The 12,688-nt window shown below is 60.2% G+C and overlaps 1 protein-coding gene across 2 annotated transcripts in view; it reads right to left on the reverse strand.

Moving 5' to 3' along the window:
* Positions 1–9,165, reverse strand: part of TBC1D22A (TBC1 domain family member 22A) — a 298,612-nt gene extending 289,447 nt beyond the window's left edge. For both annotated transcript variants that reach the window (XM_046013568.1, XM_046013567.1), the window contains exon 1: positions 8,968–9,165. In XM_046013568.1, coding sequence (XP_045869524.1) covers positions 8,968–9,029 — 62 coding nt within the window. In that variant the 5' untranslated portion in view covers positions 9,030–9,165. The remainder of the gene's footprint in view (positions 1–8,967) is intronic.
* Positions 9,166–12,688: the final 3,523 nt, after the last annotated feature.

Here is a 12,688-nt window from a genome sequence, read left to right on the forward strand (position 1 = left end):
AGGGGACAGCTTCCTCTGCAGCTCCGTCTGCAAGGTCTTCCTAGTGCCCTTGGGGAACACGTGGAACCTTCCCGACGCCTCTCCCGCCCCTCCCCACACCACCACCCTTGCCTACGGCCAGCGCTGGCCTCCAGCGCCCCCAACCCCAACCCCCCCTCCCGCAGTCTGACGACCCGACCTCATCCTGGTCCCTGCTGCTGAAGCTCTTCTCTCTGCTGGTCACCTTTCCCTCAGCTGTGCACACGACACCCCCACAGCCCCGCACAGACCTACAGGAATGGAAGGTCCTTCAAGGTCCGGTTTGAGGTCACCTCCGCCCTCCACCAGCATCTCCCTCCCCTCGCCCTCGCTGCCCCAGGCTGCCCTGCAGGGGGTCCAGGCCAGCAACTCTAGGGCCTGGTGGGCACACAGAAGGCATCCAATAAATGCTTACTTTGTTATACAATATCTGAATGATTGAGCCTTTTACAGGAGAAGGAGTTAAGTTCCACAGGAGAGACAGGAGAGCGCCCTCCGACCAGCTCCCGCATTTCCCTTGCCTGACGCAACCTGGCAACCCGGCAGAGCCGCTGAACATCAGGTGCGTCCATGAAGCCACGTTTGGTTGAGACAAAAAATGCCACGACGGCTCTAGTGACGGGTTTGGGAGCAGAAAACTGATCCGAGAGAGAAAACAAAATGGGGCCCAGAGCCACCCGTCCTCCCAGGCAGTCCCACACACAGAGTGGCAACCGGGGTCCAAGAAGGACCCGCAGCGCAACCGGCTGGCAGGGCGGGGTGGCTGCCGCCGGCGGAGGCGGGCTCACTCTCCGAAAGGCAGAGGTGGCCTTCCGCGCTCCTCCTCCATCCCATCAGACAGCCCAACGCCCTGAAAGGAGGAAAATACCATCGCAGGGACGTAAAGCTTTTCTCCTCCCAGAGCCGGCCTGAATTCTGGACGCAGAGTGCCCCAACACTCCTTTTAGGTCCCCGCCCCAATAGCACGACACATGGTCCCACCAGCTGGCTGCCTTCACCACCTGCAAACAGAGTCGCCGGAAAACAAGAGAAGCAGGTGCGTCGGCACCCTTGAAAGGGCCGTCCCCCGTCTCCAATGTCCAGAGTGGCACCGAGGGACCCGTCCCCTTTCCAAGACCCTGCCCTTCGCCCTGCTCTCCACGCACATCATGCCCAACGCCCTGTGACATCCCAGTCACCCTGTGGAGGGCTTTCCATGAAGGATCAGGAGCTCACCCAGAGGACAGGGACCAAGCGCTGTTTGCCTCCTCTGGCATAAGCCTTAGGGCCAGCAAGCCTTAATCTATCTTTCAGTTTAGGACAAATGTTTTCTGAGAGAAGGGTCATTTCAAAACTGGAGCAAGATATGTGCGGGAACAGGTGGAGAGCTGCTCCGCGGCACGTGTAAGAACCGTACCGAGGGGGGCTGGCCACCAGCAGCACGGCCAAACTCAAGTGCACAGGCGGTGTGAGAAGGAAGACGGCAGACGACGGACATGCCCACCAGGGCACGGGACGCACACCAGACCAGGACGGCTCCTCCACAGGGCCGGCAAACTCCAGACCCTCGGAAGATGGACCCCAGGACGGTCAAAAACACCCATAAGGGCCCCAGGGAACAGAGCTAATGCCGTCGGGGTTCAGAAATGTACGGCCCCAAACTGGCACCCGCCCAGACTCAGAGGTGGCTCCCTCGCTCGGGAGCGGCAGGCCAGGGCACACGTAACCTTGGCGACGCCCTCCATGCGGGGAGGAACACACATGGGCAGGGCTGCCACGGGGCCTGGTGCGCATGCTCCCAGGCCGGCTGTGCGAGCGACGGCGACGGCATCTGCAGCCCTTAATTTAGGCGACCGCAGACAGCCCGCACTGTTCTAACCACTGATGGCTACAGGCACCTCTGCGACCCTCGGCACTCGGGCTGGAATCTCCACGTTAACCCCCAGAAAAGAGGAAACAGCATTTCAGAATGGGGGAACAGAAAGACTGGGGATACTCAAAATGAAAGTCTCCCAAGCCCAGGGCTCCAAAAATGGGAAGAACCCAGGCTGCCCCATTGCCTCTGGGCCTCCCAACCCCTCTGCCTCTGGTCTGTGGAGGGAACATCAGGGCGAAGCCAGAAGACGCTGTTCCTCTCCTCCCGAAGGAACCCCAGACTATGCAAATCCGAGCGCATGGGAACCAGGTTCCCCACCCCGTAGGCCTGAGGAGCTGGGCGAGGGCTGAGCCCAGGGAGCTCTGCTACTCGCCCGCAGCCCAGGCTCCCTGGTCGGCAAACCCCGGCCACAGGGAGGCCGAGGGCGCGCTCCAGGGCTGGAGCCTGGCCGGGGAGCAGCAGTCGCGCAGGTGCAGCGTCACGAGGCCCACGCTGCCTCACGCCGGCTGGGGCACAGCCCCCCCAGGACCTGCCGCAGCCGCGCTCCCAAGGCCGGCCGTGCCCGTGCCCAGTTGTGTGCAGCATCCCACGCGAGGCCCGGGCCCCCCGAGAGGACCCGTGCTGCACCCCAAAGGGCCTGCAGGGCCAGACTCCACACTGGGCGTGTCTGAACATGGAGAAGCTGAGGAGTGGTTAGAGACAGAGCTGCCCGAGAGGCCCGGGAGGCCCGGGAGGGGCAGGTGTCCCTCGCTGGCCCCGGGTCACTGTCCTCCGTGCTGCACGCAGGCAGGGCTGGCCCAGGGCAGCCTGCGGAACAGAAGAACAGAAGCGTCTGCCAGGGCACTTCAACTGGTTCCCACCCACGACCTCCGACCGCGCCTTCACAGCACTCAGGGAATGGAATACTTCCTCTTGCTCTCGGTTCTTAAAAAAAAAATTTAATCAAAGTCATTAGGGATTTATTTAATCATTTCTGTCCACACTTAAAATTGACACTTAAGACTCTTGACTTGCTACATTCGACAAATACGTAAGAGAAAAAACGTGACTCAAAATTATTTTTCAACATTATTTCCAAGCCAGCTAAAAGGCATTTAAATGACATGAAACAGGACCACCAAGAAACAAGCAAGCAAAAGGACTGTGTACATAGCACCGCGCCCCTGCCAGTGCTTCCCAGGCGCGGCGCAGTAAGACCTTCTCCACGCACAGACCCAGCCCAGGGACACACGACGCCCCAGAGAGACCCGCCGGCTCCTCACGAGCCGGGCAAAGAGGAATAAACATGCAGTCCGTCCAAACAGCCACTTGAAATATACAAGCAAGGAAATAAACAGGTTTCCAAAAACAAGAACGAGCTGGTCAGGGCCGCAGGTCCCGGCTTCTGAGAAAGGAGGCAGGCCTCCGCCTCGCTCGTGGACCCAAGGAGACACAAGCTATGGGCGGAGCCCTTCCAGCTTTGCTCCTGCCCTTAGGGACAAAAAGCACTCTGCAGAGGTGGGCGGAGGGGGGCCAGACAGCTGCGGGTACCCGGTCCACAGTCAAGGGCAGGACTTTGCCGAGCCGGGTGTGGAGGGCCACCCACAAACCTTCGCATCCGACGTCCCTCCAGCACGTTTCTCTGACCACCCTCCTCCCGCCCAGGGGTTTTTCTGCGGCTGCTGCTAGGGATCCGCCACATACAGCGGCTCACACACACGCATTTGACATCTTCAAGTCCGGAGGTCAGAAGTCCAAGGCAGGTCTCAGGGGGTGAAAGTCCAGGTGTGGCCACTGCACTCATTTAGGGACGCGCGGGGGAGTCCACGTCCTACTCCCGCGGGCTGTTGACAGAATTCTGTTTCCCGCCGTTGCAGGACCAAGGTCCCGGCAGCTTCGGGCAGAAGGCCACTCCCGCGGCCAGAGGCCGCCACACCCCCAGGGCTGGGGGCCCCTTCCTCCATTTCCAGAGCCGGCGACGGCCCACCAGACGGCCGACCAGCGTGCGGCTGCTGTAGGTCCTGACCACTCGTCCGTGCTCGCTCCGCTGACCCGTCAGGTCACCCAGGACAAGTTAATGTCTCGGGTTCCGCAGACATTCACTCTCCTTTACCAGGTGACCGGGTTCTAGGCTCCAGGGACAAGGACATGGACCTCTTCGGGGAGCGCGACTCTGCGACCACACCCCATCCCTCCGGCCAGAACGCTGCGGGTCACCTCAACCCCCAACAGCCGACGCTGAGCCGTCAGGGAACCCCGCTCCAGCCACAGCCTGAGGGCAGAGCCAAGCCCCTCCGCCACCCCTCCTCTCCCCGACACCGTGGACAGGACCGAGCGCCGTCAGTGCTTTCTCGGGGCTCTTTTCTGTGGCCTCCCGCGCCCTGCCCGCCTCCACCCGTCTTCTCACAAGGCTCCCGGCTGCCGTCCGATGAGTGCCGGCGGCCTGGCCAGACCCGGAGCTGCCGTCTCACGGGCTCGGAGACGCCTCGGGCCGTGCCAGCCGGATGCTGAAAGCGCTCTCCCAGCACCGTGAGCTGGCCCCTGCTCCGGCTCTACCCCAAGCACCCGCAGCCTCGCCGGATGCGATCAGGCCCTTCTTGCCGCCGTCCCACTCACAAATGTCACCTTCCCAGGTCCCGCCGGCCACACAGCCTCCTGCGGAACAGCCGAGCTGCCACAGCCCCCGGCGGACCCACACGGGGGGCAGCCTGCGCTCGCACACACGGTGGGCCGTGATCTCGTCCGGCCATTTACAGTTACGTGTGACAAGAGTGCCACCCGCAACAGCAGAGGGCAACAGCCCCTCGGAAGCCAAGCGAGTCAGTGACCCAAGAAAGGATGAACCGCAGAGACCGAACCTGTCGTGACCCCCACCTTCCACCCCGCCCCCCCCGGTCCGTATGGCGCCGCCATCCTCTCTCACCTGGATGTCGCCACAGCCTGGGAACCGGTCTCCCTGCTCCTGCCCTTGCCTTCCCAGCCCCTCACCTACCATCCACCCAGAGGCCAGGGGGATCCCGCCATGCCTCTGCCAAGACCCTCCAAACCACTCCCCCATCACAGTAAGAGACAGAAAGCCCACGTCTTTCCACTGTGACCACGAGGCCGGCCCCCAGCCCCTTCCAGATCTCGTGCCCCAGGACTGTCCCCGTCTTCCCTCGGCTGCGGTCACCAGGACCCGCGCACTTCTCAGGCACACCACTGCCGCGCCCGACGGGGGCCCTGGCACTCACTGGCCTCCTGCCCGGACCCCCGTCCTCCCAGCCACCCGGGGGCCTGTACGCCCACCTCCCGCGAGTCTTGCTCAAATGGTGCCTCTTCTGGGAGGTCTGCTCTGGCCATCGTAGCACCAGGAAACCCTGCCCACGCCACGTGCCTCCGGACCAGCCATCCGAAGGCTCTGTTTGAGGCCTCCATCCCAGGATGACAGCTCCCCCTTCTCACGGGTGCTCTCTTCTCAACTGAGCCGTGGTCTTTATTCTCTGCCCTTCCCGCTCCACGGCAAGCTCTGTGAACGCGCTGGCTCTGATCTGTTTGTTCACCGTCTATCTCCGGAACTGTGATGGGCACTGTGTGGGTCAAAGAGCTACCAAATGAACAAAATTTCCAAATTCTCAAAGCTGCTCCAAGAGGCCTTCTCTCGGGCTCGTCAAGGAGAACTGGACTCGACCACGTAAATATGTGCCTGGAGGTCCCGGCCGCTCAGGACGAAGCCGGCTTCATCCAGTTACCCTGGCAGAAACCAACGGCCCGGTGTTGACGGAACGTGGTGACAGTCACACGGAGATGAGTAGAAAAAAAAGGCTGAAACCCAGACCACAGAACCAAGTCAAAGACGCTTCCAGCGTATCACACAGCCTGCCTCATCCAGAAGAGAAATTTCTAAGAAGTTCCTGCCAAGAAGACAACCTAAGAACCGGTGTGAGCAGAGGACGGGGGGCTACTGTAAGACCACCTCTCACGCGGTGCGACACCCTGGCCAAATCACTACTCCCTCCGGGGGCTCAGTGGGTTAAAGACTCTGCCTTCGGCTCAGGTCATGGTCTCAGGGTCCTGAGATCGAGCCCCGCATCGGGCTCTCTGCTCCGCGGGGAGCCTGCTTCCTCCTCTCTCTCTCTGCCTGCCTCTCTGCCTACTTCTGATCTCTGTCTGTCTGTCAAATAAATAAATAAAATCTAAAAAAAAAAAGAAAGAAAGAAATCACTATTCCCTCCAGGTTAACCCGGAAGGCGTAATGAACCAATCACCATTTATCAGCACTAACAGTGCAAAGGGCAGGAAGGCACGCTCCCAAAACTCGCAGAGCTCACGGTCTGGAGAAGAAATGAGCACACACCAGCGATGCTGAGTCTGACGCACAAACGGTACTTCGGCCCAGACTGAAGGAAAACACACAAGGCTTTACAAAGAGGTGCACGGGAGGTGACTCTGGAAAATTAAAAAAATAAAATAAGCCAGGCAAAGGGGGGGGGGCAAAGAACATTCTGGGCAGCTCGGAGAGGTTGAAGCTGACAGAGTATCACACAGCGTGGACAGCAGGGAACCTGCGAGTCGCGCAGTACCACGGAGGGTGACATTCAAAGCAAGGAGGGTGGGCGATGTGGCTCCAGAACCAGGCAGGGATCGGGTTACGAAGGGCCTTCCGATGCTGCTCCACATGGCATCTCAGAGGAATCACGCAAGGGCCTTCACCCGCGCCTACCTCAGCAAGTGTCGGCTGCAAGACAGCGTGCGGCTTTGTAACTCCGAAACACTAGGAAGATGCCACACTTGCAGCCACCAAGAATCGTGCCGGGCAAACGGTAAGAGCTCAGTGACCACCTGCTATTACATCACAAGGACGTATGATGAGGGAATGATTGCTAACGATGTGTTAAGGGCTACGCTGTGTGAAAGACCCCTTAACAGTTCTGTGTTCGTGGTGAGTCTGTTCTCCGTCCGTCGTGCTTCCCTGGGCTAAGGTCCACACTCCAAGAGCGAGACGATCCTGGGACGCACTGAAAGGGCCGGGAGAGCCGCAGGAATCGGGCCAGGGCGCTGCCAGCGCTGTGCTCGTGCAGGTAGGGACTAAGTACGCGGCGATCGCCGTAGGAAGGTGAGCTACGGATGGCCGAAAGAGCCTGCCTTCGCAACACCTCCTGGTGCCCAAAACAGCAGCACCGCCAGAGCCAGACCGTAGGAGGCGCAGGCCACAGGCCGCCGGGCAGGCGTTTCCAGCCGGCCCCCCATGTCCTCTGTGCCCTGCTCTCTGCAGTGACAGCCTCCGGCAGCTCTCCAAGCCTCCACTCCAACTCTGTAACTCGCAAAAATGCTTAAGACACGCAGAGCGCCAAAATCAGAAGGAAACGGAAGTCTGTGTCTGGTGACGCAGAGCCTCACAGAAGCTGGGGACCAGGCGAGCGTCCCATGCCCATCATAGCATGAGAGAAACTACAGGCTTGGAGTCCAAAATCAAGGGGCTAGCACGGCCATACTCTCTCTGAAGTCTTCAGAGACAATCCCTCCTCGCCTCTTCCAGCTCCCACTGGTTGCCTGGGACCTTTGGCCTTCCCGGCCTTGTGAACGCGTGGCCCCAATCTCCGCCTGCACATGCCATCTTCCCTACGTCTGTGTCTCTGTGTCCAAATTTCCCTCTTCTTTTAAAGACGCCAGCCCCTGGACTAGCGCTCACCCTCACCCAGTAGGACCTCACTTTAACTTGATTACCTCTGCAACGGTGCTATTCCCCAGTAAGGTCACAGTCACAGGCTTCCAGGTAGACAGCACTGTGGGGTGGGGAACACTACTGAGCCCAACACAAGGACAAACTACCAAGAGGCACAGCCATCGGTCCAAGCGTTACTCACCGTGATAACTCCACGCTGCAGCTCGACTATCCTTAGAGCTCGGCTGGCTAAGAATCCGTTTACTTAGACTGAGGAACAACCAAAACCTGAACACCCAACGGCAACACACAAAAGCTCTCCTGCCACGAGGCTCGTGTCTCCCAGAGTCTATGTTCTGGAGCGTACGTCTCTGTCACGCCTGGGACCTCCTATCCTCTGCCCTTCCAGAATTTTCACATCACCTTGACCCTGACATTGGTTTTAAAGAAAGCTCTTCTCTTCCTCCATCACGCACAACCCCAGGCGTGAAGCGGGACGTCTGGCCGCCTCTGACAATCCCCTCCGAAGTCAGTGTGTCTGAGCGGCCGGTAACTCACTGCTCTCTGAAAACGGAACGTTTCTGGCTGAACACGGTGAGTTGCAAGCTCACAGCTCTGCCACCCCCCGAGTGTGGGCCCCGTGCAGCCAGCAAGAATGAGCTGGGCTTGTCAACGGTTCCACGAGGAGGAACTCTGAAACCGCCGTTCCTAACTTTCAGTATTCGGACGCTGGTTTCCAGAGTAACCGCGCCTAGGAATCCTGACATCTGCTTCCCTCTAGTCCCGCTCGCCAGCCGCTGCGCTCCTCCGAGGCACTGTCCACGCGCTGTCTTCACGCTCCGGGCCAGGCCAGCGCTCAGCGACGGCGGATCAGGACTTTGGAGCCCGGCAGCTCCCAGGGTGCACCCAGGCCACTGCATGCACTTCCTTTACTGGTTGTTTTTTTCCTTTTCTTCCTGCTGCTGACTCAAGAAAGCAGACGGCTGAGGCCAGAAAGTGGGGTACGTGGAAATTCACCGGGAGTCCCAAACCCACTCGAGCGACGCCTGCGGCTCCAGGCGAGCACCGCCGGCGCGGCACAGACAAGGAGGCCATTCAAGCGGGCCGAGCCGCCACGCCCCCTCGCAGAAGCCGCCGCCCGGACTCCCCGAACTCCTGGCATCGCGACCCGAGCCCGCCCCTCTCGGCTCCCCAGAGAGCCCCGGAGCCGCACGGAGGAGAGCCTGCCGTGTCGGGACACACGCGCGGGCCGCTCCGCCTCCTCCCTTCCTCGACCTACGTGCAGCCACCGACCTCCCAGACCCTGCGCTCGACCCCCCTGTGCCCTCGACGCCCCTCACGTCCCCAGCGGTCCTCCCGCAGCCCAGGCCACCACTCCCCAGAGCCCGACTCCCCCCGCAGCCCAGCGGGCCAACGCGCCCGCCTGACCTCTGACCCCTGACCCCGACCCGGCCTCCCCCGTCACACCCACCTGCCCGGGACTTTGCTGTTGCTCCGCTTCCAGAACTGCCTCCTGGCCCCGTCGCTGGCCATGGCCCCTCCTCATCCCTCAGACCCGCGGCCCCGACACCCCTAGCGCAGCCGGCCGGCCCCGGCGGCCCTTTCTCGAACCCCGGGTGGCCCCTCAGCTGTCCCGGGACTCCCGAGCCTGGAGCCTAGAGGCTCTTCCGCCTCCTTCCGGAAGTTGTGCCTACGCGCGTCCGGAAGTCCCGCCTCCGTCCCAGGCGCGCCAGACGCACGGCGCGGACGCTGACGGAGTTAAAGGGCGACGCTGGGGAGGCGGGGTGGTGGCTGCGGCCCTGGCGGCTGACGGGGCCCAGGCCCGGCTCCGTGCTCTGCAGCTGGGCGAGGCGGCGGGAGGGGCGTCGGGGGTGGTGGTCGGGGCGCGCGGGGGGGGATAGTAGGGGCGCAGCCGGGCGGCGGGGCGGGGCGGGGCGGGGCCCGGGGGCGCGCGGAGCCCGGCGCCGAGAGCGGCAGGTAGGGCTCGCGGAGGGCCCGGAGCCCGTCAGGGTGGCGTGGGTCCGCGCTGGCGCGGCGGCGGGCGGCTCCGGCGGGCGGCCGTCTGCCTCGGACTCGGCTCAGACCCGGGGTGCTGGCGTCGGCCCGCGTGGGGCGCCCTGCTCGGCCGGGCCTGCTCCTCCGCCGGCCTCTGCCCGGCCAGGGCTCTCGCGCCGGTTCTTGCTCGCGCGCGCTCCGAATGCTTGAACAGAAGGCGGCTGCGGGGCCGCCTGGGGGCTCGGGGGGTCAAGCCTCTGCCTTCGGCTCGGGCCCCGCGTCGGGCTCTCTGCGCCCCGGGGAGTCTGCCCCGCCCCGCCTCTCTGCCTGCTTGTGGTCTGTGTCAGTACATAAAGTCTTTTTGAAAGACGACGACGCCGTCTGCACCGGTGACACGACAACGCGGTCGTTGGGTGTACTGGGCTCAGCCAATTACCTGCTGAAGCCATTTTTAGGATCGTTCTATGTAATCGGACACGGGCACCGGGGCACGCGAGGGGACCCGCGCGGCGTGCCCTGGACTCCTCTTGGTCGCAGGCAGGGTCCGAGCGGTCAGGGGGGCCGTTCAGGACCGCCTGCAGTTTAACCCGCGGGGAGCCCCTTGGCCCGCCTCCGGCAGTTCTCCCGCGAAACAGAAACGGGTTGCACCTGTTTTCCCACGCCTCCTGATGTCCTTCTTGCCGTTTGCGAGGTGCGGCACTAGATGCTTCACAGGCGTGCCTGGGCCGGTGCCAGCCGCCCCAGGGGCTGCCCCTCCTGGAAGAGCAGAAGGGCGCGCTCCCCTCTGGGACACCAAGGTCTATGCCCTTCGCACTGCGGCTCGCATCCACCCTGCAACAGTCACACCGCGGCAGGTAGCTTGTGAGATACCGCTGGGCGGGGCCCATGTCTTCCGCCTCTAAACGTTGGTTGGATGAATGACAACCATGGGAACTCTCCAGGGATCCCCTTTTGTCAACATAGAAACTCTAGGAATCTTCCTGGGGTGATCTCAATGGATCCTTGGTGATCCCCCAACTGACACACACTCAGTAGGTCCTCAGGGCTCCTTTGCTGCATCGCCAGATGAATTCTTCCAGGATCCTGTCCTCACGTGACCTCGGACTCACCGGCAATCTTCCGATGGATGAAGCATCAGTGGATCCTGAGGGACTCCCTGACGCAGCCTCAGGCAGTCTCCTGGGATTCTCCTCCTGAAGCTCAGAAAAGCCCCAGGGATCTCTTCCCAATGTAAAGCCCCGAGGCCTCAGAAATCCTCAGAGACTGGCTCCTAACAGCTGCCTGGGTCCCCTGTGGACATCACAGGGGACCTAAAGAGTTCTCGGCAGCTCTTCTGGCTCGTTGCAAGAATCAGCGAGGTGACAGGACAAAGAGGATGGAAGTAGAGTTCACAGAGAAAAAATGGACATAGTCGGCGACCGGCTGGATGCAGTGATATAGCATCTTAGATCGGCTGTCCCTATGGCTTGAGGAGGCTTTCCTGCCTCGTGTCTCCTGGGGGAAGGAGCAAGACTGACACCAAAACTGATGAAGGCTTCAGGACCCACCGAGCACAGGGTTAGTAGTGCCAGTGACGGAAACATCAGCCTGTTTGCAACCTACATTTACAATTGGTTTAGGATGAATTGGGTCAAGGTCACAGATGTGAGGCCTCAGCCAAGCATGAGGTTAGAGGACAGATTAGTCTCCAGATAAGGGATGGGAGGACCTGCCGGGGCAAAGTCACAGGAATACGTCAGCATCATGAGCAACATAGTCAAAACACAAAGCCAAGAGGAGACCATCCCCAGAAATGGATTTTGGCCAGGGGGCATGGCAGGGATAGGATGTGAAACAAGCATCTAGTAGAAGGCCAGGTGCAGAGACCAAAGCATAGCAGATGTAGAGTCTAGGAATGGGATGTCTGCAGGCATCAAGCAGGACAGATGCAAGAACCAGAATGAATGACTCGGAGCTTTTGGTATTCATGTGTGCAACAAATAATTTTTAAAGATTTATTTATTTATTTGAGAGAGCGCATGGGGGATGGGGGCAGGGGGCAGAGGTGGAGGGAGAGGGAGAAGTCCACTCCTGGCTGAGTGCAGAGCCCCAACACAGGGCTCAAAGCCATGACCCCAAGATCATGACCTGAACCAAAATCCAGAGTCAGAAACTCAACAGACAACCACCCAGGCACCCCTTGCAAAAAATAATTTCTGAAAATTTATTCATTTGAGAGAGAGAAAGACCGGGGGGGGGGGGAGGAGAAGAAGCCCCACTGACTGAGCTGGGCACCCAACGCAGGGCTCGATCCCAAGACCACAGGACCATGACCTGAGCCAAAGGCAAATGCTTAACTGACTGAGCCCCCAGGTGCCCCAACAAATAATCTTTGAGCAGCAAACACAAGAAGCTTACTTTCACTAAGATTTAAGCTAATGGAAATTAAATCTAAGGAATGCCGTTTCACACGTAACAGATGGGCTAAAACTTAAAAAACCTGTCAGTGCCAAAATTGACAAGGATGTGGATTTGTGAGCAGTGCAGAATAAACTGATTCATTGCTGGTGGGAGTACAAATTGATTTAGTGATTCTCAACAGCCATCTAGCCATTTCTAGTAGTGAAGAATGCATATATGCTACAACCCAGCAATTCTACTCTTGGTGTGTGTACCTTAGAACAACGTGCCCAGGGGCACCTGGGTGGCTCAGTGGGTTAAAGCCTCTACCTTCGGCTCAGGTCATGATCTCAGGGTCCTGGAATCGAGCCCCGCATCGGGATCTCTGCTCACGTGGGGAGCCTGCTTCCTCCTCTCTCTCTGCCTGCCTCCGCGCCTACTTGTGATCTCTGTCTGTCAAATAAATAAATAAAATCTTTTTTTTTTTTTTTAAGATTTTATTTATTTGACAGAGAGAAATTACAAGAGAGGCAGGCAGAGAGAGAGGAAGGGAAGCAGGCTCTCCGCTGAGCAGAGAGCCCGACGCGGGACTCGATCCCAGGACCCTGAGATCATGACCTGAGCCGAAGGCAGCGGCTCAACCCACTGAGCCACCCAGGCGCCCCAATAAAATCTTTTTTAAAAATGAACAACTTGGGGCGCCTGGGTGGCTCAGTGGGTTAAGCCGCTGCCTTCGGCTCAGGTCATGATCTCAGGGTCCTGGGATCCAGCCCCGCATCGGGCTCTCTGCTGGGCAGGGAGCCTGCTTCCCTCTCTCT

Source organism: Meles meles, chromosome 7, assembly GCF_922984935.1.
Source record: "Meles meles chromosome 7, mMelMel3.1 paternal haplotype, whole genome shotgun sequence".
In the NCBI taxonomy this organism is placed as follows: Eukaryota; Metazoa; Chordata; class Mammalia; order Carnivora; family Mustelidae; genus Meles; species Meles meles.